Raw genomic sequence first — 25270 nt, 5'->3', positions numbered from 1 at the left:
TGAGCTGCCGCTGAAGAGGAAGAGAGGGAGGACCCGCCGCCGAAGTGCCGCAGAAGAAGCAGCGCGATTGAGCTGCCGCCGAAGTGCTGCTGCTTTTTTTTTTTTTTTTTTTTTTTTTTTTTTTACCGCTTGGGGCAGCAGAAAAGCTGGAGCCAGCCCTGCATATATTAAGTACCTAACCTCTGGTACACAAGAGGGAAAATGTTGGTGATGGTTTCTGCCTTTTTACTTATAGTACGTTTCTTTGTTTCTAGATTGTATGTTAAATGTTTCTTGGAATAGCTTGATATAGGGAACTAAAGGAGAGATGATCTGTCGGCATGTGAGCTACAAATGGAATGGAAGGTGGTCTTTAATGAAAGTATAGTATAGAAAGTATAGTTGACTTTTGGACCATGACAAAACCTTCACAGGAATGATGAATTATAGTGTAAAGGATAGATGAAGTTACATGCAGTAGGAAAAGGAGCAGTGCTATATGCATGACAAGGAAGAAAGCAGTGAATCAAAAGAGAAAAATGAAAGTACTGGATGGAGTATGATAAATGCACAATCTCTGAGGAAAAAGCTAAGAGGTAATATAACATCTTGGCATTCTTTAACTTAGCAGCTACTTGCCTATCAATTAGAACTTAAAATTGATTGATAGTAATCTTTTCTAGCCTTACATCCCCAGGATTTTTGTGAAGGAATAGTGATTAGTATTATTTAGACTTCAGTTTTTCAGCTTTAAACCTCTGCTTAGGACAAGGTTGACTTAAACTATAGTTTTTTAAATAGTAACTTATGCTTTACTGTTCTAAAAGACAAACTAAGTGCTTACCTGTAGTTGTGACATACCATAAGGGGCTTAAACCATTATCACATTGTGCAGTAAGTTTTCTTGTGCATATTTATTTGTTATTTTAGCAGCATAATTTTATGGACTATCATATCAGATTTACTTTATAGTCATACATTAGGACATTGAGATGTGCCAGATCTTTGGTGCCATTTGTGTATGAAATTCTATCTTCATTGTGTGTACTCATCGCAAGTCAAAAACATCCTACATGAACATCAAGTTCTTGCAGATGCAAATGTCTCTAACATTTTAATTTTTTCTTTTGTTGTCATTGCAAATCCTTCCCCCCATTACACTTCTCCATTTTTCTTTCTTACCCCCCCCCTTTTTTTTTTCCCCAACTGTCAGTGGAATTATTTTCTTCCTGTCTCCATATTCAGGTAGTGTCAGTGGCTGAGTATCACCGCAGGATCGATGCTCTAAATAGTGAAGAACTGCGCACGCTCTGCAGACGCCTCAAGGTGCCCTCTTCGTAGTTAAACCCCTTCTCCAGAGACTAAAACATCTTTCTCTGTAGTGGCCTTGATCAGGGCAAGTCCCATATTCGGTGGGTTTGTCTTGGCTACAACACTACAAGAACCCTGCAGAAAATTCCTTTCTCTTGGATATGTGTTTATACACTGAGAGAGTGTGCTGTAGCTCTGTGACAAAACGATCATTTCAGAGTTTAAAATCAGAGGAATTTTCTGTCATCTTTGAAACTTTGTTCTCATTACTACATGGTTTCCAGAGTGATGAGGACTTGTGTTTTAATTTCTGTTCTGATGTGATGGCTTGAGTTGGGTAGAAGCTTTCCTAAAAAGAATGCAAAAGAGACTGTTTACAAAATTAAATAAGGACTTACTCAGCTGTATGTATATTTGAAGTCTTAAATTCTTATATAAAAAGATCCTACAAGTATTTCAAATTTTTTTGCAAATATTAAGCCTCACAACTTCCATATGAGGTAGGTAAGTGTTTTGCCCTTTAGTGGATATGGAATTAGAACTCTCAATCCCTAAAACAGCAGTTTAGAACTAATTCTGTAGATTTATTGGATATTAATCTTAAATTGACTCTTGCATTCTCTTTAGGTATTTCTCTATGTACTTTGGCATATGCACACTTTTGAATTGATGTGTACATTATGCCAAGTTTACTGATGAAAGCATATCTAAACTTTTTTGAAAACATGAAATAATCTTAATTCAATATGTGTTTCTAAGTATCTAGCTAATGAAATGGTTGGAAGTTTGGATTTTCATTTTGTTTCTGAGTAGCTTTTGCAAAAGGCTATACAGAGGGAAATGCTTTCATGGGTTTGCTGCCTCTACTTAATTTAGTAGTCAAAGTGCTGTCTTATTGATCTGTTACGCTGTCAAAATATTAGTTGACAGTGATAATGTTATAGTACTTTCTGTAGTATGTGTTTAGGAGCTTTAGATTTTGACAAAGTTAACTTGCTTACAAATGCCTTATGAGTGGTAAAAAGTGTATACAATAAACAACACAGCATATGTTTTGCATGTGGTAGTGTAATAAAAATTAAAGAACCAAATAGAGTATAAACATTTTATGGTACTCTTGAACAGCAGTTATGTTTTGTAGAATCTGTACTCAAACATGCCCTTGACAGTGTGAAATTTGGGACTGAAGAGACCAAATGGCATATGCTGTATAAGTAGTACTTAATAATATTTGTAATTGGAAGATGATATTGAATATATATACTTGGCTGATTCTTTGTTAAATTATATGCTAACAAATGCTTTTAGTCTGAGATAAATGCTAAGTTATGGAAAGCTTGAGCCTTGCTTGGTGCCCTCCTCAAAATGACTAAATAAAGCAAATTTTCTCAATTTAAGGATTAATGTTAATACTGTAATCAAGTTACTATTATACAAATATTCCTTACCTTCATATTTTATAAGATTTCTTTTTAAGCATATAAAAAGTATCCTTTGATAGACAGTAAATTTGATTTTTCTGAGCTGTTTAATGGGAGTTTACTGGTTGAAAAAGTGTTTCACATAGAATCTGAAAAATTGGAAAGTCTTCTTTTTGTGTCAAAACTGTTCACCATCTAAAAACTTACCAATTTGTGGCAGCTATTGCCAAATGTTATCTGAAACACTGCAGTTTTTTCCCAGTATTTAGAATAGGAGATGTATGTGGCAAACCATATTTTGGCAAATGTTGACTTTTAGAGTGTTCTGATGGATGCATAGGGGCTAATCAAAAATCCAGTGAAGTCTGTAAAGTTCTTGCCCATGACTTCAGGGAGCTTTGTCTCAGGCTCTTAGGATAATGATGATGCCTAGCGGTTGTTTAGCACTTTTTCATCAGTAGAGCTCAAATCACTTTACAAAAGAGGTCAGTATCATTATTCACACTTTACAGATGGGGAAAGTGAGGCACAGAAGGGCAGTGACTTGCCCAAGGTCACCAAGCAGGTCAGTGGCAGAGCTGGGAATAGAACCCACGTCTCCTGAGTCCCAGTCAGATTCTTTAAGCAACTAATACCCACTTAGAATATTTGAAAGCAGGCTTTGTAAATGTGTAGTAGGAACTTGAAAAGTTTCACATCATAACTGCTTTAAAATTTATTTTCTTTGGGTATTGATTAAAATCTCTAGCTTTTGAGCGATGAGCATAAAGCACTTGAAATAAACTGTTTCTGCATTTAAAAAATATATAACTCAAACACCGTTTTTATTACTATTAGAAACAAAGTACATTTTGTGCAGTGGTTGAGATCATGTACTTTAGAATTGACTACAATTAAAAGCCAAAAGTCCATATTCAACCCTGAACACAAAGGCGTGTAAAAAAACAGGCATAACCTTCTCCTGAATATTAGAGTACTTGTGCAAGCAATAATTTCAGTGTAATATTTAGTACTGATAGGTTTACCACAAGAAGCAGGGATCTCCATGTCAAATGCCAAATATAACAACCCTAATACAAAATTCCAATAATTAAGTACAATCCTAAATGCAGTGAAGATGATGTGGTGTATACTGAGCGATACTTCCTCTGTAAGAGAATTGTGAATGCTTAACATACCTTCTAGAGTGCTTATTTATTTCCTCCTGCCTTGCAGATAACAAGGGAAGACATAAATTCAAAGCAGGCTACAAATATCAAAACAGACCTGGAGCCTGAAGCATTTCGGCCAAATCTTAGCGATCCTAGTGAATTGTTGCAGTCAGACCAAATTGAAAAGGTATGGCTGTCAAATAAAACTGTTGATAGAACAATATTATCTGTGTTCTGTAAGTATCCTGAACATCGTGTATCAGGTTAAGTATATCAAATAAATAACAGGGACCTTGTTCTGAAGAGCTTATAAAAAAAATGTAAAAAGCAACAGAGAGTCCTGTGGCACCTTTAAGACTAACAGATGTATTGGAGCATAAGCTTTCATGGGTGAATGCCCACTTCGTCGGATGCATGCATGCATTCACCCACGAAAGCTTATGCTCCAATACATCTGTTAGTCTTAAAGGTGCCACAGGACTCTCTGTTGCTTTTTACAGATCCAGACTAACACGGCTACCCCTCTGATTAAAAAAAAAAAAAAAAAAGTAGTTACTAAATGCCTAAGAGAATCTTTGTTTTGTTAACAGCTCACAAAGCACCTTCCTCCGCGAACCATTGGGTATCCATGGACTCTTGTCTACAGCACTGCAAAGCATGGCATGAGCTTGAAGACATTGTATCGAACTATGTTGGGGCTAGACACTCCTGTACTAATGGTTATCAAGGATAGTGATGGGCAGGTATGGAAATAATGGCCAAAAAAAACAAAACTGCTGTTTAAAACCGATAAATGAACAGCTGAAATATCAATGTGTTTTAGTAATAAAACTGCCTGTGTTAAGCGTATCCCTCTTCATGGTTATGTATTGGTGTTACAATTGTGTCATTGTGCAGGCGGTTTTTGATAATGGCATTTTTCTGGGAAATGTTTTGATGAAGCAAATCCAGTGTCAAGCCACAACTGTTGCAAATCCTCTAACATTTTATTACTGAATAACATTTTAGTTTCTCTTAAATAAAAAATGAGAACCAGACAGCTCAGAGCCTCAAAGGATTGATAAGGCACAGAATCTATGTCCCACCCAAAAATGGGAAAGATGGATAGTCATTGCTATCTGAGTAGATAGGTAACCTATGTCAAGAAAGTTGGCTATCTCTGTACAGTTCCCTTAGTGACAGATATGCACATCTTAGCAACCGTCATCTTGAGGTTACAATGTTGATTAGGCCATCTGTCCATTTGATGTAAAGAGACATTTATAATAATTTCAGTGCTGAATAATCAATTCTTCGAGTGACAGTCTGTGTGGATTCCACTTCTGGTGCACATGCAACCAGTGCATACAGATTAAATTCTTTTGGCCAGTGGTGGGTGTTGGGGCCACCCCGACCCGTGATACTCTTGCAACTCCATCCCGCCACCCGAGGACATAAGTGGCGGAACGGGTCCAACTGTTCCTCAGTTCCTTTTTGCCTGCTGTGGCAGCAAAACAGAATCCCAGCAGTGTCTGCTTACTTAGCTCACTGCGCAATTAGTTGTTAGGCTAGCTTATTGTTCATTAGGTTGAGGATTCATAGATTCTAGGACAGGAAGGGACCTCAAGGGGTCATCGAGTCCAGTCCCCTGCCCTCATGGCAGGACCAAATACTGTCTAGACCATCCCTGATAGACATTTATCTAACCTACTCGTAAATATCTCTAGAGATGGAGATTCCACAACCTCCCTAGGCAATTTATTCCAGTGTTTAACCACCCTGACAGTTAGGAACTTTTTCCTAATGTCCAACCTAAACCTCCCTTGCTGCAGTTTAAGACCATTGCTGCTTGTTCTATCCTTAGAGGCCAAGGTGAACAAGTTTTCTCCCTTCTCCTTATGACACCCTTTTAGATACCTGAAAACTGCTATCATGTCCCCTCTCAGTCTTCTCTTTTCCAAACTAAACAAACCCAATTCTTTCAGCCTTCCTTCATAGGTCATGTTCTCAAGACCTTTAATCATTCTTGTTGCTCTTTTCTGGACCCTCTCCAATTTCTCCACATCTTCCCTGAAATGCGGTGCCCAGAACTGGACACAATACTCCAGTTGAGGTCTAACCAGCGCAGAGTAGAGCGGAAGAATGACTTCTCGTGTTTTGTTCACAACTCACCTGGTAATGCATCCCAGAATCATGTTTGCTTTTTTTGCAACATCATCACACTGTTGACTCATATTTAGCTTGTGGTCCACTATAACCCCTAGATCCCTTTCTGCCATACTCATTCCTAGACAGTCTCTTCCCATTCTGTATGTGTGAAACTGATTTTTCCTTCCTAAATGGAGCACTTTGCATTTGTCTTAAACTTCATCCTGTTTACCTCAGACCATTTCTCCAATTTGTCCAGATCATTTTTAATTATGACCCTGTCCTCCAAAGCAGTTGCAATCCCTCCCAGTTTGGTATCATCTGCAAACTTAATAAGTGTACTTTCTATGCCAATATCTAAGTCGTTGATGAAGATATTGAACAGAGCCGGTCCCAAAACAGACCCCTGCGGAACCTCACTTGTTATACCTTTCCAGCAGGATTGGGAACCATTAATAACAAGTCTCTGAGTACGGTTATCCAGCCAGTTATGCACCCACCTTATAGTAGTCCCATCTAAATTGTATTTGCCTAGTTTATCGATAAGAATATCATGCGAGACCGTATCAAATGCCTTACTAGGAGGAGTTAGTTTATAGTTTGCCTGTTGGCAAAAGATATATATTAGCCATAAAAGTGAGAGAGAGAGAGAGAGAGAGAGAGAGAAAGAAATATCATATCTACCTCATCTATTTATCTAGGTTAGGTTATGTATTAACCCTGGAATTGGCTGACACTAAATCTTGGGATTTAAAACTTGTCCCTCTTGCTGCCATGCCTCTCGGTGATGGGACACTCTAGGAACCTTTTCTGCCTACTTTGAGATGGTTACTATGGTTCTTCAAGATGTGTTGTCAGCACGGATTCCATGACCCCACATCTACAGAGTGCTCTAGCCTCTGGATTTTGTATTGATGAAGTAACTGAGGGATGGTTGGGGGTGTGGAAACATCAAGGGCACAGGCACGGCCCTGATTTACACTGCTGGCCAAAAGAATCTGATCTCACACACCAGAAGTGGAATCCATGTGGGCAACGTATTTCAAAGAAATAGTTACTGTGGGGTAAGTAACTGTTCCTTTTGTAGTATATGCTGTACTACTTCTAGAAGCTATGGTGTGCTTTCAAAACAGCATAGGTTTGGTTGACGGAGAGATGCATTTATAAACTTAAATGCTGCAGTTTGCACTAGCCTGAAATTCTTTCCCTTACTGGTATGGGGGTGCTAGCTTTTCTCTGTCCACAAATTATATTGAGCTGATCTGAAACAGAAACATAAAATCATACCATTGGTTGATACAGCAGAACCTCAGAGTTCTGGAGTTGACGAACACCTCAGGAATGGAGCTTGTTTGTAACTCTGAAATGTTCATAACCCTGAACAAAACATTATGGCTGTTCTTTAAAAAGTTTACAACTGAACATTCACTTAATACAGCTTTGAAACTTTACTATGCAGAAGAAAAATGCTGCTTTCCCTTCTTTTTAATAGTTTACATTTAACACAGAACTGTATTTGTTTTTTGTTTTGTTTTTTGGTCTCCACTGATGCCTGATTGTATACTTCCAGTTCCAAATGAAATGTGTGGTTGACTGGTCAGTTCATGACTTTGAGGTTGTACTGTAGTGTATTGACAAAAATGCCGAACATGGTAGTGTAAAGGCCAAGCAAATATAGCCTTAGAAGAGTTTGCACAAAGCAGCATTTTCCATGCTGGAGGATTAACTGGAAGCAAGGAATGTGCAATGAGATGCACATCTTATACTGTACAAAATATCTTACATGTTGCTTTGGAACTGGATGTAGTGCCAGCTCTGAGGGTATTTGTATATTTCTTAACTACCAGAGTTGTGTTTTTTAAGGAATAGCCAAAGCACTAGAGAAGTTGTGCTTCAAAGACTGAGTCTGGCTGTAAATTAAGAAATAATTTTAAGTGTACTATGGCTTCCTGCTAATATGTGTGGTAGGTGAAAATATATCTAAGATTAATGTTTAAACATGGGTCTTGTTACTTCTGTGAAAATAACTTTTATTTTTATAAATTGTACTAGTTTCTGATTAGCAGGGTGGAAGTTCTGATTCATATCTCCCAGACTCCTTTTACGTGTTTACCTTAATATGGGTATTTTATTAAAGTTCATTTGAGGAATACTGCAGGTAGCTTTCCTAAACTGTGAAATGTTCCAAGACAAAGAAAATAACTTTAGTCCAAGTATCACATGATCACAAAATGCATGTCTGATTTCCTTCTCCTGCAGAGGGCTTACTTTAATTCTTGTCACTGTCAAAATGTTTACAGGAGAACTACAATGTGGTCTAGAAATATGTCTTTAAAATAGCGCTTTGCATTTTGTATAATACAGATATATAAAACAAAACAAATATACTAAAAAAAAAAGATATGTGATGTTCCAAAAACTCCTTGGATACAACATAAGAAAAGGGGGAACATATGATTGTAATGTTGTACTATACAAAGGATACTTATTAAAGGCCAAATTGTAGCATTTAGCCACTAGCCTGCTTTAGGGGTAGTGGAGAGCAATACTACACCACAGGGAATTTCTGAAGGGCCCAGTGTGCTGGGCAACAATGCAGATTGCACCTGGTATAGCCTGATCTTCTTGCTTGAGGTTGGCCTGTTTTGCAAGGTAATTATAGAGACTTAGTTCACCACCTCCCTGTTCCTCCCTTCCCCATGGAGAGATGTGCACCAGGAGAATAATACCTGCACTCCTCTGAACGCAGACTGCAACTTCAGTGGCTTTTGTGTGAAGCACGAGAGGTTTTATTGCTTGCATGCTCCCCCTATGTGCCTTCCCTCCTCCCCCCACTAGTTGTAAGGTCCAGTTACAACCTGATCCTGAAAGGGAAAGTTATTTGAATTGTAAAGATTCCATTTTGTCATGCTTGAAAACATAACACCTTGAATGTAAAAGTAGAGAAAAGAAAGGTTTATATGAAGATGTATGACATCCTTCAATACTGAAAGCTTATTTTAATAACTGAAGTTCACAGTATCTGTATAAGATTCCAGGGATGTCACTGTCACTCTGAAACCTAAAATGGCTAAGCGATAGGAGCAGCTAGTTGAGAGGTTTTTTCTTCAGAATATCACCAGGTTGCATCATCATTAGATTTTGCAATCAATTACCATTCAATTTAAGTTCTTAGCCATTTTGACTTTACAAATTACATCCATGCAGCGAACAGCTGCAGTAAGGCATGTATCTATGCCATGCCAAGAGTCCTAAGAATATTAGAAGTAAACACCCAATCACTGCCCTTACCCTACAGCTAATTTGCATGCATCAATTTCATTGGTTGTATGAGGGTACTGCACAGAGCATGGATTACTTGGCCCTACTGCCACACCCTGCATCCAACTGTCACCAGTGCAAATCAAAACAAATCTCTTAGCACAACACCCGACACAAATCAACATAACCAGTGTACACAACAACCCCAGACAGGTCCTCACATCTTATTCACTACCCACCCAAATCAACACACATCTTCCAAAATTGTCACTCTGTCTGTGTCTCACTCAGAAGCCTAGAATGTCTGAGTGATGAATGAGTGATGGAAACTGCTACAAGCATGGGTGAGGGTTTTTGGTTTAGAATATCACGCTTCAGTTGTCACTGGGCCCTGTGAGAACCAGGTGGCATGTTGGAGTCCAAAGGTTCTGTGGCAGTTGGAATGTAACAGCTGTGTGAGGTAACAAAGAGGTGGGTGTATCTCCAGCCAGGGGGCAGTTCTGTGCACAAACTTTGGGGAGTGTACAAACAGCCACATTGCTTGCTACAGTACAGTATTTTGGGGCTCTAATTTCCATGTATGATCTTCCTATGCAGCTTTACTGCCACTCTACATGACTTCCTGTTTAATACACATCAGGAATCATCCCACGTCATTGGTGCAGATAATGGCTGCCATGACTACAGCACCACTAATGCCATAGTAGCCTGCCCTGAGTTGATACAGCTTTCTGTTGTGGTACCATGTTTACTGCTTGGTGTTTTGTGAGCATGTTTCCTGCTACAGTGTTTGGTGAAATAGTGCACGGGCATACTGGTGCGAAGGGCTGCCATAGATACTGAAATAATCGGATTCCAAACCATACAGAATTGGGCACAGAGCTACCCCGTGTCTGGAGGCACAGCAAAATATAATTAACTTGGTCCCTGAATAATAGTTGAGAAATCAAAAAAATGAAGCAAAGTACCTGACCTGGACAACAAGGCTTATTGTTGTACCAGCTTTGTATGTTCTGACTGGGGTCCATGCTATTTAACATATACACCTCTACCTCGATATAACGCTGTCCTCGGGAGCCAAAAAATCTTACCGTGTTATAGGTGAAACCGTGTTATATCAAACTTGTTTTGATCCACCGGCGTGTGCAGCCCGGCCCCCCCGGAGCACTGCTTTACCGCGTTATATCCAAATTCGTGTTATATCGGGTCGCGTTATATCGGGTTAGAGGTGGACAGGAGCACTGATGTAGAGTATGTTTTATGAATGTTTATGTTCTGCCAACTTCACTTCATTCTTCTTGTGAGAAGTTACCCAGGTCTGTTTGTTAAGCCATCTGTAATCCCTATTTAGGGATTTGAAGGTAAATTTCCTGTCTATTAGTGATAGAAGTCACAGTGTTTCTTCTTAGTCCTGATGAACTTCGTAGTCTCAGCAATTTTGCTGCCTTCCAAAATTTTCCACTTTTTGATTGTGTTTTAAAGAAGTGTCAAATTGAGCAGCTGACTAAAGATCAGGTAAAAATAGATAGAGCACCTTATTGAACACCTCATGAATTCCTCTTTTGGCAGAAAATGTGCAAAATCCTCTTTGAGGTAGAGTTTGAGGTTAAATTATTTTTTTGTTCATTTGTCTCAACATAGTAGAAAAATTCTGTATTAGAATAAAACCCTGTCAATAGAAGCTTAGAATCAGATGAGCCAAATCATCAGTGTACGGGCCCGTTTTCTCTCATCTGCTCAAACACTTCTGATATTGGGGTCAGACTGAATGGTAATAGACAGTCAATGGGACCTGAGTGCAGGCCACCCCTTTTCCTCCAGTGTCTCTGAAGGGAAAATGAATGAGAATACTCCATTGACTAAAGTTGTGGGAGCGGATATTATATAAAGAAGCAGTTAAGTTAATGAGCCTTTAGCCAAAAACAACCAATAAAGTATACTTTGGACAAAAACAAGCCAGTAAAGTGTATATATAAAAGAGAGCCCTATTCCAGTCATAACTAAAAGTTTTTTAGGCATATAAGGTGCTACATCTGAAATAGCTTGCTAACTTTCTGTGAATGACATATTAGAGATTGCTGGCATCATCTGAGCTGATTCTGTTGGTATGAAACTATTTGAATTTGGGAATTAGCAGAATAGCTTTTTCCAACGAGTGCGTTAAGTGGTGGTGTTTTTTTAAAGACTTTAGAATCAACTTGATTAGCGAGTTTGATTATGGGCCAATACAACTGAGATGGTATCTGCCAGGTTTCTTCAGCAAGACTGCCAATAATTTTGTGAAAAAAATCTAACTCTTTGAATTGACTTGCACAAAATTACTTTGTGTCCCCTTTAAAGAATAGAGGGAGGAAAAAATCAAAATTCCTAGAATCAGACTGAAAAAATTGGGTTATACTCTGTGAACCAATTGAGAGTGTCTTCACTTTTTATGAATTTGGATGATCAGTTATCAAATCTCAATTGTCTTTCTCCCATTACTTTTCTGACAAGTAACTCCTCCTGCTCTAAGACTACAGTAGAACCTCAAAGATATGAACACCAGAGTTAAACTTATTGGACAACTGGACACCATGTGGAACCGGAAAGAATCAGGCAGCAGTGAAGACAAAAAAACAAACAGCAAATACTGTACTGCCTCTGGGCTTTAGCCCTGGGCCTCAGGGCATCAGTCACGGGTAGTTGGGGCTGCAGCCACAAGTTAGGGGGAGGGTCAGAACTCCGGGGGTAGGGGGTCTCAGGGCTTCTGCCCACAGGAGCACTGGGGCTCAAGGCTTTAGACTAGGGTTACCATATTTAAAAAATAAAAAAAAGAGGACACTCCACGGGGCCCTGGCCCCGCCCCTTTCCCACCCCTGGCCCTGCCCCAACTCTGCCCCTTCCCTGCCCCCACTCCGCCCCTTCCCCAAAGTCCCCGCCCTAACTCCGCCCCCTGCCCTGAGCGCCCCGCATTCCCCCTCCTCCCTCCCAGCCACGTGAAAAGGGCTGCCCAAGCGCTACCGGCTTCACGGTTTGCCGGGCAGCCCCCAGACCCTGCGACCCAGCCGGCGCTTCCCCAGCGCAGCTGGAGCAAAGCCGGTAGCGCTTGGGCTTCGGGCAGCCCCCATGCCTCCGAACCCTGCGCCCCCGGCCGGGCACTTCCCCTCCCGGGCTCCAGCGGCTGCTGTGCTCCCTGAACTCCTGGGCTCTGTAAGCGCCGAGCTGCCTGAGTGCTACCGGCTTCGGGCAGCCCCCATGCCTCTGGACCCTGCGCCCCTGGAGCCCGGGAGGGGAAGTGCCCGGCCGGCGGCTCAGGGTCCGGAAGTATGGGGACTGCCCAAAGCCAGTAGCGCTCGGGCAGCTCGGCTTTAAACAGAGCAGAAGAGTCAAGGTAGGGAGCACAGCAGCTGCGGGAGGTGAAGTGCCTGGCCGGCGGTATTTTTCCTGGACATGTTCGGCTTTTTGGCAATTCCCCCCGGACGGGGGTTTGATTACCAAAAAGCCGGACATGTCTGGGAAAAACCGGACGTATGGTAACCCTACTTTAGACCTGTGGGGAGCACTGGGGCTTGGGGCTTCAGCCCTGCTGCACCATTCCTGGCTTCAGCCCTGCGGGGAGCGCTGGGGCTTTCATTATGAGAGGGGTGCGAGTTTCAGCCCCAGTGCTCCCCCCGTAGCTAAAGCCCCGGTGTGCCCTCCGCCCCCCTGGCCGAAACCAGGAACTGAGCTGTGGGGAGGGCAGAAGCCAGGAACAACGGAGTTGTGAGGCTGAAGCCCCAAGCCCTGGTCCCCCCACCCAGAGCCCTGACACCCCACCCTGGCCCTGTAGCTGCAGCCATGAACCCCCTGTGTCTGAAGTCCGTAATGTCTTGTTCAGAGTTAGGGAACACTTCAGAGTTACGAACAACCTCTATTCCCAAGGTGTCCGTAACTCTTGAGTTTCTATTGTATTATAACTGAAATATTAGAGAAATATATTTTTCTCTATTTTCAGTGTTTTCTTAGGCCATTTGACTGAGTTTCACTGTTCTAATCATAGTTTATTATCTCATGTACTAGCATAATAACACACTCAGGCACCATTCTTCCGCAAGCCCTGAAAGAGTGTATTTACCAATAGAGGCTGAAAGTGAAGTGACATGCACGTGCACGAAGGGGAAGGTTGGGCCAGATCATGTATGTTAGTGGTTGATCTCAGGCCTGCCTAAAAAATAAATTTAAACATTTGCAGGAAAGCAGAAAAACCTTGAGAAACTTCCTTTTAAAAAGAATTCATTTAAAAAAAAAAAAAGTAGATATGCTATTTAAAAGATGCCTAAAAATATTAGAAAATTGGTAACTTTTAAAAAAATTCAAGCTGATAGTGTCCCTTTATTGCTTCCTTAGGAAACATGATCTTGTCAGATCAAGACCCTACTTAATTTAGAGGAGACCTAAAATGCAAACCCAGTATTGGAGAAAGGAGATGGCTGTTTAACACACACATGCTACAGGATGACGTTATTAATAAAAAATTGGCTAATTTTCTCTTTATGAAAAGGAACAACAAATATCAGCCAGTATCTTTTTTTGTTTGCTTGTTGGTTTGTTTTGTTAAACTTGAAAAGAGAATTTAAAGCATTGGGATTGTAGCAGAGAAAAAACAAGAAGAAATTGTTCTTCAAAAACTGCACTTGAAATTTCAACATCAAAACTGAGCAGGCCATAACACCTTTGGAGATAGTTTTATCTACTTAAAAAATTTATAAATATGTATAGAGAAGATATTCCAGTCCCTACAACTAATTTAATAATTCACCTACAAATTTAAAACTAGCTTTATTTTAATTAAAAATGTAACAGTGTCTCCTCTCCTTGGGAGTCTGATGTAGGTTGACACAGGAAATACTGCTCGCTATTGGAATGCATAAGTCTTTCAAAGTTGTTTATAAGGCAAAACTTGCTTTAAAAATATTACTGTAACCACAGCTTATATTCTATAAAGCTTTGTTAAATTTATTTAACTTTAAAATAACTTTGAAATGCATGTGACTGGCAGAGATTTTCAATGGGAGTAAATGAGTCAATGAATTGCCTTTTTTTAAATTTACTCGAAGGATAGTATCATCCAGAAAGCTTTGAGAAATCACATTTAATATTCTTACATTGAACAGCAAATATTTATCAAAGGTACAGTATTATAAATAGTCACTGCAGTTTTCCTTTTTAAATAAGGCTCCATACTGTCTTTACATAGCTGCTCCTCCAGTTGGGTTTCTTTCATTTCAGTTGTAAATCTAAACCACCACAAAACATGGTCTCTTCAGGAGATTCTGTGGGCAAGAAACTCCAATGTTAAGACCTGGTAAAGTTCCTATTACAAGCTGTCCTGACCTGAAGAATATATGGTGGGGTCTGTTCTAAAGCTTTATTTTGATTAGAAAATTGTGTTCAGATCATGCTTACATAATATCCCTTAAGGATTGAGTTCTCCGAGGGGATCAACAAGCATATGGACTAGGGTGATCCAGTGGATATATTGCACTTAGATTTTCAGAAAGCCTTTGACAAGGTCCCTCACCAAAGGCTCTTAAGCAAAGTAAGCTGTCATGGGATAAGAGGGAAGGTCCTCTCATGGATCAGTAACTGGTTAAAAGATAGGAAACAAGGGTTAGGAATAAATTATAATTTTTCAGAATGGAGAAAGGTAAATTAGTGGTGTCACCCAGGTGTCTGTACTGGGACCCATACCATTTAACAAATTCATATATGATCTGGAAAAAGGGGTAAACAGTGAGGTGGCAAAATTTGCAGATGATACAAAACTACTCAAGATAGTTAAGTCCAAAGCAGACTGCAAAGAGTTACAAAGGGACCTCACAAACCTGGGTGACTGGGTAACAAAATGGCAGATGAAATTCCATGGTCATAAATGCAAAGTAATGCACATTGGAAAACATAATCCCAACTATACATATGAAATGATGGGGTCTAAATTAGCTGTTACCACTCAAGAAAAAGATCTTGGAGTCATTGTGGATAGTTCTCTGAAAACATCCACTCAGTATGCAGTGGCAGTCAAAAAAGTGAACAGAATGTTGGGAATCATTAGGAAAGGGATAGATAAGAAGACAGAAAATATGTTGCTTCTATATAAATCCATGGTACACCCACCTCTTGAATACTGCACGCAGATCTGGCCGCCCCATCTCAAAGAAGATATAATGGAATTGGAAAAGGTACAGAAAAGGGCAACAAAATGATTAAGGGTATAGAACAGCTTCCATATGAGGAGAGATTAACAAGATTGGGACTTTTCAGCTTGGAAAAGAGACGACTAAGGACGGATATGATAGAGGTCTATAAAATCATGATTGGTGCGAAGAAATAAGGAAGTGTTATTTACTCAACACAAGAACTAGGGATCAGAAAATGAAATTAATAGGCAGAGGGTTTAAAACAAACAAAAGGAAGTATTTCTTCACACAACACACAGTCAGCCTGTGGAACTCTTTGCCAGAGGATGTTTGTGAAGGCCAAGATTATATAACAGGGTTCAAAACAGAACTAGATAAGTTCATAGAGGAATGGCTCTATTAGCCAGGATGGGCAGAGATGCAAAACTATGCTCTGAAGTGTCCCTAACCTCTGTTTGCCAGAAAGCTGGGAATGGGCGACAGGATGGATCACTCGATAATTACCTGTTCTGTTCATTCCCTGTGAAGCACCTGGCATTGGCAACTATTGGAAGACAGGATACTGAGTAGATGGACTATTGGTCTGACTCAGTATGACCGGTCTTATGTTCTCTGCCTGGAGATATTGATTTGAGTCTCTGATGCATCCAGCTCCTTTTCTTAATATGGATACTAATGGGTGCTGGAGGAAGTAATTGAAAAGGGGTTAAAGAATTTGAGAAGGCTATGGGCATTCTATGCCTTTCTGAGAGGACAGAAGGATCATAGAACAGAAACGTAGAGCTCAAAAGATCATCGTTCATTTCCCTGTGGTAAGGCAGGATTAAGTATATCTAGACGATCCTGGACAGGTGTTTGTGGAATCTTCTCACTGGAGGTTTTTAAGAAGGCGTTAGACAACCTCCCTAAGTAATCTGTTCCAGTGCTTGACTATCCTTATAGGTAGATACTGTGGAAATTTTTTCCAATTTAAAATCTCCCTTACTGCAGATTAAATGAATCACCATCCTCCTTATAACAACCTTTTACGTATTTGCAGAATGTTATGTTCCCCCTCAGGCTTCTATTCTCTAGTCTAAACATGCCCAATAATTTCAACCTCCCTCATATTTTTCTAAACCTCTTATTTTTGTTGCTCTCCTCTGCACTCTCTCCAGTTTTCTCATGCCTTTCTTAGAGTAGTGCCTAAAACTGGACACACTACTCCAGCTGAGGCCTCACCAGCTAAAAAGATAAGTGTCTCCCAAAGAAAACAGAACTGAATCAGAATGCTAGCTCGAACAATGACATATCTCATCCACACCACCATCATTATTGTGATTCTGTGAGATGCACTTCTGGAGGAACCAGATTTATTATGCTGATATCTATGTACACTCTGATACCCTGATTGAAGAAAATCTATATGACTTGTCTCCATCATGTGTCAGTGCTGGAGTTCTAGGCTGCTGTCTTCAGGTTCTGAAGATACATCACCACAGCCAAAATGGATAACCTTTGGGTGGGCTTGAGTTCACTTCATTGCCCTTCTCCAGTACCTAAAAAACCCAATTCCCATAGAAAAGTAGCTGGAGACCAGAGTTCAGTCTCTAAGAATTTTCAGCCAGGATTGCACAGGGTCAACCTCCCCACATTCAAGTCCTAAAAGGAACTAAAGAACTGAATTTAAATTAAAAATGTTATTTTATGATAAAGAAACAAATAATCTAATTTTTACAGCATAACATGCCTATTTTATTATCTACACAGTTATACATAAATAAAGAAAACAAATTAAAATCTGAATAGTTCAATCCCCACAGAAACACAGTGAGAAGAAACTGAAAGTTCCCAAAAACTTAAGTTTAGTTTACCTAAGACTCAGTTACTTTGATCACCAAATTTATAGAGTCTAAAACATCTTCCCTCCACTTGCTTGTAGGAATCTTCAGTTGGAATCCATGCAGACTCTTCCTCTGCTGAAATCACTGTTAGCCAGTCAGCTAACTCATTAACCAATCACTCAGTTAAATGCAGAGATTTAGAGAAAACCCTGATGCAAAATACTTCAGAGTTAGGGACACCAGCCTGCTTTCTGCTCCTGGGCTCAGTTTCTCCAAACTCACACCAGGGCACGTGGCCTTTTTTAAAGCAGCTGCCCTGACCGCTTGCCCTCACAGAGTCTGACCACAGCAACAGGGAACCTATTGGAGTATACCCAAAACTACCACACCCAATTCCAGAAGCTTCTGGATGTGGAGTGCTAAATCTACCTAGCAACAATGGCCCAGACACAACTCACTCCTACTTCCCCCCATCTCTTAAAGAGATATCTCCCTATTAGGTGCTTGGGTTACAATGAGGCAGATTTTAGCTGTGTCCTGCAGCCTGCATATTCTGAATGTTTTGCTTTTTGGAAAACTAATACTTGTTTAATTGGGTTTGAGTACGCTGTCCTTTTAAACCCCTACTAGCGATGACTGGTAATAACTAGCTGTGTATGGTGGTCTTAAACAGGCCTAATAACTATTTCACACTCTTATGGTACCCAGGAAAGGGCCCAGAGCCTGGATGAAATTAGGCTCTGTTGCCAGGGTTGAGGCGATTGTGCCTTCCTTTTCAGTCAGACCAGAATGAGGAGTTAAGGAAAAGAAACTACCCTGATAGGGAGATGGCCTATAATAAGGAGCCTATGAGGATGTATGTATGTGTAATTCAGTGTATACTAGTGGTAGAGGAGAAAGTATAAAACAGGAAGCAGAGCCCAGAATCTTTTTGGACCTGGGAATTACCCCCCAAAACATTTGTATCTTGCTGTCTCTTCAACTGTTGTGCATATGATTTTAATTTTTAATTCTTGCATTTCTTATTCTAGGCTGATTAGTCAGCAAAGAATTGCTTGACAGTTGCTTCATGTCCCTCCCTACCAAAATCCTCACAAAACAGCCTACAATATCTCCGTTACAGTTGGTACCGTTAGGTCTTTTGAGGTTTCTATACTTATCCCAAAAGCAGATTTCAAACCTACCTACATCTCAAATGATAACAGTATGTCAGATATCCACGTAAAAGAAAAAGATTTCATGAGTAAAACTACAAAGGTTTTGTTGATGCAGTGTAGATTGTGTAGCTTCAGCATTCTTCTTACACTTTTGATCTCAACTTTTTCTTCTCTCCTATAGGTTTTTGGTGCACTAGCCTCTGAACCTTTTAAAGTGAGTGACTGCTTTTATGGCACCGGAGAGACCTTTCTGTTTACTTTCTCTCCAGATTTTGAGGTAAGGAGATACAACTCCTTTACATCTTATTTAACCATTCAATATTACAGTGTCAACAATATTGACTACAAGAAGCTATGTTTTAAGGGGTGATAAAGACCCACTTACACCTACCAAGAAAAAATAGCTAGCGTTAAGGTAAGAGCAAAGGAATGGGAAGGGACATAGGAACTGGGATTATACTTATACTTTAATGGTATAGTAAGGGCTGTGGCATTCCACATATGCTGCAGTTTGGCTAGGGGATATTTGGGGATACCAGTAAAGATGGAGTTGAAGTAATTGAGACAAATGTTAATGAAAATATGGGTATGGATTTGGAAAAATTGATAGGCTAAATAAGTGTATGTAGGTATTATTTTAGAGGTGAATTTGTTCACTGGAACTAATCCATTTACTCTCTAAATATCTATAATCTAGAGCTGTGGATTTTCTCACTGACACTAGAATCATGGCAGACTTTTGGGTCAGGAATAGTGAGACACTTGGAATTCACAAAATTCAATTTTTCAAATATTTAACTTGCTATTCTCTACTTTCATTAGGTCTTCAAATGGACAGGAGACAATATGTTTTTTATTAAAGGAGACATGGACTCTCTAGCTTTTGGTGGGGGAGGGTAAGTCATGATTTGTACTGTTACTCATTATGAAGAATTGATTACAATGGTCTTTGTGTAATGTTGTGTACACACAGTAAAACTGGTATTAATGTTAATTTTAGAAATCTCAAGGCCCAAGAAGCTTTAATGCTAATTATAGATATATGTATGTATCTATCAATTGTCAGATAAGAAAACCATTTAACACTTGTAAACTCAACTTGTACATTTATTAGACTGTTAGGCCTTCCTTTGCATTGCTTCAGCAATGGAAGACATAGAAAGCTTTACCTCTGATAGGTCAAGATACCTTTCCATGTCCTGGTTGACAGCATACTTGCTTTTTCTGAAACTGATACAAGATGTTAACATTAAAAAAAATTAATGACGAGCAAGACAATTGAAATATATAGTAAATTGCCTAAAATTATAAAAAATGTTTTTGGCAGAACAGAGAATTAATTGAACCTAGGTTTGCAGAGTCCAGGTTAGTGTCCTAACGCTAGCACTCTAACAAATATGTCCCAAGAAATACTTTGTCAGAAAAATCTGTTTCAGATAAACCTAGGACATGAATACATGAAAGCCTTGAAATGGTATTCCATAATCTTTATTTTTTTCCCCCAATGGAGGAAGTTATTTTCAACTTACTTATATATTTTTTTTAAATCTCTCTCTGCTCTTCTAGTACAGATATTTTTTTCTAAATTACTAGAGTATTCTTCCATAAAAGAAACTTTATTCTACAGGTAATTAAAATATTAAATTATATAAATCTAATGTCGATTCTGCCGAATCTATGAGAGGCTTAAAAACCTTAAATAAATAAATAGTCTTAAGGCTTCAAATACAGCTGCATCTAAGAGAGACTGCAGAAGTAGGAAGAATCAGGGAATCATGTTTTATAATTAAGGCTACTATTTAATCACGGGTATTTTTAGTGAAAGTTATGGACATGTCACAGACAAGAAACACAAAATCACGGCCCCTAACCTGTCTGTGACTTTTACTAAAAATACACGTGATAGAATCTTTTTGTTTTGGGGGGTGGGGAGGAAATGGGGAAGGAGACCACGGCACCAGCTGGAGGGAGGGGGGGAGCCCCAGGCGGCCTGCTGCCGGAGGAAGGGTGCCAGGCACTGCTCCGGCCACCTGGGACCGCAGCCAGGAGCCACCAAGCTGCGACTGCTCCCACCGCCCCCGGGACTGCTGCTCAGGTGGTCCTTGGGGCCAGCCGCATCGGCCGCTGCTCGCGTGGTCCCCAGGGCCAGCTGCCCGGAGCCGCCAGAGCAGCGGCCGGTGCGGTTGGCCCCAGGGATGGGGCCGCTCCAGCAGTGGCTGGTGCAGCTGCCTGCAGGGCTGCCCAAGCGGCTGGCTGCACAGCCGCTCCAGCTGTGGCTGAGCAGCCTAGGATCAGCCACACTGGCCGTTGCAGAAGTCAGAGGTCGCAGGAAGTCACAGAATCCTTGACTTCTGTGACCTCTGTGACAAACACGGAGTCCTATGTATAATTCTAGCTACTCGAACTGCATTTGTTAGGTTAACTTTGTTCTCCTTCATGAATTATTTTTATATAACTTCTCTATGTTCTAGGGGAGAATTTGCTCTTTGGCTTGATGGGGATCTCTACCATGGAAGAAGTCACTCTTGTAAAACATTTGGGAATCACACACTTTCTAAGAGAGAAGACTTCATTATCCAAGACATTGAAATCTGGGCTTTTGAATAAGTGTATGTGTCTCTACAGGCTATTGTCCCAAACCTGACATGAATCAGTGCAGCTCAAAAAGCCTTAGGAGCAATAGAATACAGTATTTATATACTATAGTTTTAAAGCTATCTTCATGATGATCCAGATACAATTTTGAAATAGTGTATTTAAAGTTGTCATACTTTATTGTATGCTTAAGATATTTCTATAAGTCTAGGCCACATGGGCTGAAACTGAATGTCAGTTAAGTTAATCTTGCTATTGTGGAGCCAGCCTCCCAAATTATCTGTCCTTTAGTCTACCCCTTTGTCTCTTCAGTTCCCCGAAACATCTGTCTACGATCCCTTTAGGACTGCTTTGCTGTATCTCAATTAAGATTATTTTTCTATTAAAACTGTATCTCTGAATGGAGCTCCCCCTTCAGGGCTTGTATAAGAGGAAAGTTTTGAGTGTGATGATTTGGCAGCAATGCTGCAAACACTGGTCCAGACCACTCATTGATTAATTCACATGGTGCCACTGCTAGACAAGAAGTTTAGCATTCTGTATTGGAGCATACCATTACCCTTAGTCCTGGTTAGAAAATTCATCCAAATTCAGTTGTGCCACTTGTTTTATTAATGTCCAATTTAGAAAACACGTCAGTTACATCATAGTAAAAGTTCTAGTTGCGTGCTGATTATATTAAAGAGTATTTTGCACATGCTGTTAATGATCTGCAGGTTTGGGACAAATGAGGACAGTGTTGAGCTATGTGATAAAAACATAAAATAGCAAGGGAATGTGAGAATGTGATAGTTCCACTGGGTTTAATGGATAAATCAAGTAAAATGCAGTGAACAAATTTGTAGCTGTAGTAGGGCATTATGCATACAGACTATGAAATTGATGCATTTTTCTTCAACATAAAGTGTCAGATATATACTGTTTTATAGTTATACTGTTGTAGCCTTGTAGCACATCAACTCCAAGAACATAGCTTATTCCTGTCCAAAAGAAAAAAATAGTTGTGATGTTTTTGAGTGGATTTATGTTGTAAACTACAGTTAGCACCAGCTCTGATAAAATGGGGTAATGTACTATAGGTAGCCAATATTGTAACTCAGTAGACTTGTGGAATATGCAAATTTACTGTCATGTGACCTCAAAAAAACGACAGGCTAGAATACAGTACCGGTAGCTCTTGTTCACTTTTGTAGGAAAACTGATAAGCCATTGTGGCAATAACAGCTCAACAAAAGTTATTTTCAAAGCTTCTATTCTATGTTATGCAAAAAAATTGCTGTTATAAGTGTGACAGTGACTGACTTTGTGCTGAAATTTCAGCTGTTCCAGATGAACATTGTATATTATCTTGTAAATTAATGTTTAAAAGTAGTTTTGTTATTATAGAAAAGTGTTGATTAACGGGTTGCTTATAGCACTTTAAATTATTCTAGAAATGGAATAAAAGCCAAATGGGTTGGCTTAAATAGATGTAGTTGTATAGTATTTCAATATATTTAGTTCTTTGAAAAGTTTTAAAAACTTATCTGAAGAAAGATTACTGCTGTGGTAATGAAAAAGGGCAGATGCTCTATCTATAATATGCTAATGCGCAATATGAATAGAAATACAGGGCCCCATTTCCTGTCTCTATGTATAGCTCTTTACCCTTGTTAGAGCTTAGTACAGTATGTAGATTAAATGTTTACAAAAATAAGGAACTGTAAATATATTAAAATGACTTTTCTCCCCATTGGTCTTCCACAGCAGTATTATTGTCTTTGTGGAGTTAAGACTAACTATAAACAATCCTGCAATGGATTTCAAGTACTATAAGGTCATAGTGATATATATAGCAAATAAATCTAAATACATGTAAAATTAAACTTGAGTTTGAATTTATTTAGACAAATGGTCAATTATTGCTATTTTCACAGTAACTTCCTGAATGTGGGACCTTCTCTATACCACTTTTTAATTTTGGTATATTATGATGATCTACAATGTAACTAAATAGTTTCTTCCAGTTTTTGGAACTGGGGGAAGAGTAAATATTTATAAACTCACATACCAGTATCATATAACTTTCAGTGTATGATATTGAGAGTGAAGAGCAGTTTTTTAGATTTCCTTTGTATTTACCTTAAGGAGTATATGTAACATATCTCATCAAAACACTGTCAGTTCCTGCTCTCCTGAGAGTTCAGGTGCTGCATTCTGCATCACTTTTTCCATCTGCTGTATGATCTCTGATTCTTTTAATTGCAGAACTAGACTTCTGATTTTAGTATAACTAATTTAAATTTGGAATAATTGACTTTTGAGCACATGTATTGATATAAAATTGTGTATATTCTTCCAGTAATAAATAGGTCTCTCTCTCTTGCACTTTAGGGCTGAGTTATTCTCCTGGGAATTTGGCACCTGCTTGAGTGTAGGCTCCAATTTGCAGCCAAATTCCCAAGCATTAACAACTTTATGTTCAGAAAATATAAGCTACATCAAAGGCCTTGACACAAAATTCAAAGTACCTTGAGTTTATGGGAGCTTTAGTGGCTAGTTAAAGTCTCCCCAGAGGCATTTAATGATGGGAAAACAACAACATTCTCAAACAGGATATAACACAAGGTTTGTCTAAACACAAAGTTGAACCAATTTAATTAAACTGGTGCAAACCTATATATGGACACGTTTGTATCAGTTTGAAACTGGTTAATTGATATAAATCAGGTTTAAATTTGCGTGTCCACACAGTTGCACAGACTTCAGATAAATTGTTTAAAATAATGTCTGTAACTTAAACTGTTTAAAATAACACCTTTAAATCTGTGCAGGTGTGTTGACCACAGCAAAGAGATCTTTGTTCTGACCTTTAAATGTCTCCTTGCTTCAGTCTCACCAGGAATTTTACAGGATATAGTTCCCTTCCACCTCACTGCCAAGAACCTCATTGCTCCAGTGATTGCAAGAAACTGAAGCTTGACATAGACCGAAGAGAAGAGAATCCACTTTATAGATGGATTTTGAATGAGTCTAGTGCCAGATCAAAATTTGTATCACCTCTCAGTATTATAAGCTCAGTGCACCGAGTTGATGTTTGATCAGATTTACATTGCATCAAGAGTTCCAGGTCTTATCAGCTACATACACATCTGATTTTAAACACTGCTTTCTCACTGAATGTTAGTATGGTCCTTACTCAATTTATAAATCTCCATAAAGGCCCTGTTCTGTCACATGTAGTCTCCATTTATGCTCATTTGTTGATCCCCAAGGAAGCAGATCTGCAAATGAAAAGCCTTTGGGACCAGAGAAGGAACTCAGTCTGTTGGGAACATGGATCACAAAACTGAAAGAGCAACTGTCTGGGATGGGGGAAGGGGGCAGAGAGGCATGAAATTACACGCATCAGGAAGAAACTTGTATAATTAAAAAAATCTCCAGCCAATAAAACATTTCATAGAAGATAGATGTGTAAGTATATTTTGATGCTGTTGTTGTACTGTCACTCTTCACACCTGGGGCTAAAAGGTTTTAATGTTAAGTATCTGGGCAATAACTCTTGTAGGCATCTATAAAGTTGAAGAAAACATAAAATGGAGAGGGAGGGAATTTAGGAAAGAAACTATGGGTGTTAGTAACAAGGAAATCAACTATTCAGCCATTTTATAGCAAAACTTAGATAACCTACTGATTACTCAAATGTTTAGTGCCCCATTATTTAAAATGAGTTTCATAGGGGAGTAACAGTAAAAATACATTGGAACAACTAGAGATTGGGGGGTGGTTTTCAGGAGGATTTTTGTTTGGTATTTAATATTCAGAAAGAATAATTTCCCGTATTTCAGCTCGTCTTTGTGGGTTAAAGTCACTGCAATACAGAGGATCCACATAAACCATCTCCATCCCAGTTTGTCTCAAGGACATTTGGTAAATAAATATTTCTCACAGGAGAAAAAAGAAAAAAAAGAAAACAACCACAACTTAAGGACTTGCATGATCCTGAGGACTTTTTATGGTGCCCTTCATGCTGGTGTGAATAGGGCAAGTAACATTAACCATGAGAGAGCATTCACTGTATTCAGTAATATGAGCACATTTATTGACACAATGCTTAGGGTCTCTGAATTCTAAAACTGTGAAGAAATGTTAAAGTAGATTATTTTTGAGTGCTGCATAAAGATGTTAAGTGTTCAGTGGATTTGGGTGATTGCCGCTGTGGGAGTTTATGAATGGTATTTGCAATCAGTTGTGGCTTTTATCCGAGATAACAGGTAAACATCTAAATTGGATATTATGGGGGAGGGGGGA

The 25270-nt window shown here is 39.3% G+C and overlaps 1 protein-coding gene across 3 annotated transcripts in view; it reads left to right on the top strand.

Annotated features, from left to right (window-relative positions):
- The window catches only part of OXR1 (oxidation resistance 1), a 164487-nt gene extending 143495 nt beyond the window's left edge, over positions 1-20992 (top strand). For 2 of the 3 annotated variants that reach the window (XM_065397838.1, XM_065397840.1), the window contains 5 exons: positions 3927-4049; positions 4453-4605; positions 18567-18662; positions 19208-19281; positions 20857-20992. In XM_065397838.1, the coding sequence (XP_065253910.1) occupies positions 3927-4049; positions 4453-4605; positions 18567-18662; positions 19208-19281; positions 20857-20992 (582 nt within the window). Of the gene's footprint in view, positions 1-1224; positions 1306-3926; positions 4050-4452; positions 4606-18566; positions 18663-19207; positions 19282-20856 lie in introns of all 3 variants that reach the window. The other variant, XM_065397839.1, reaches the window with a different exon arrangement.
- The last annotated feature ends 4278 nt before the right edge of the window (positions 20993-25270 follow it).

Source organism: Emys orbicularis, chromosome 2 (assembly GCF_028017835.1).
Source record: "Emys orbicularis isolate rEmyOrb1 chromosome 2, rEmyOrb1.hap1, whole genome shotgun sequence".
Classification (NCBI taxonomy): domain Eukaryota; kingdom Metazoa; phylum Chordata; order Testudines; family Emydidae; genus Emys; species Emys orbicularis.
This window is presented reverse-complemented; position numbering and strand designations above follow the sequence as displayed.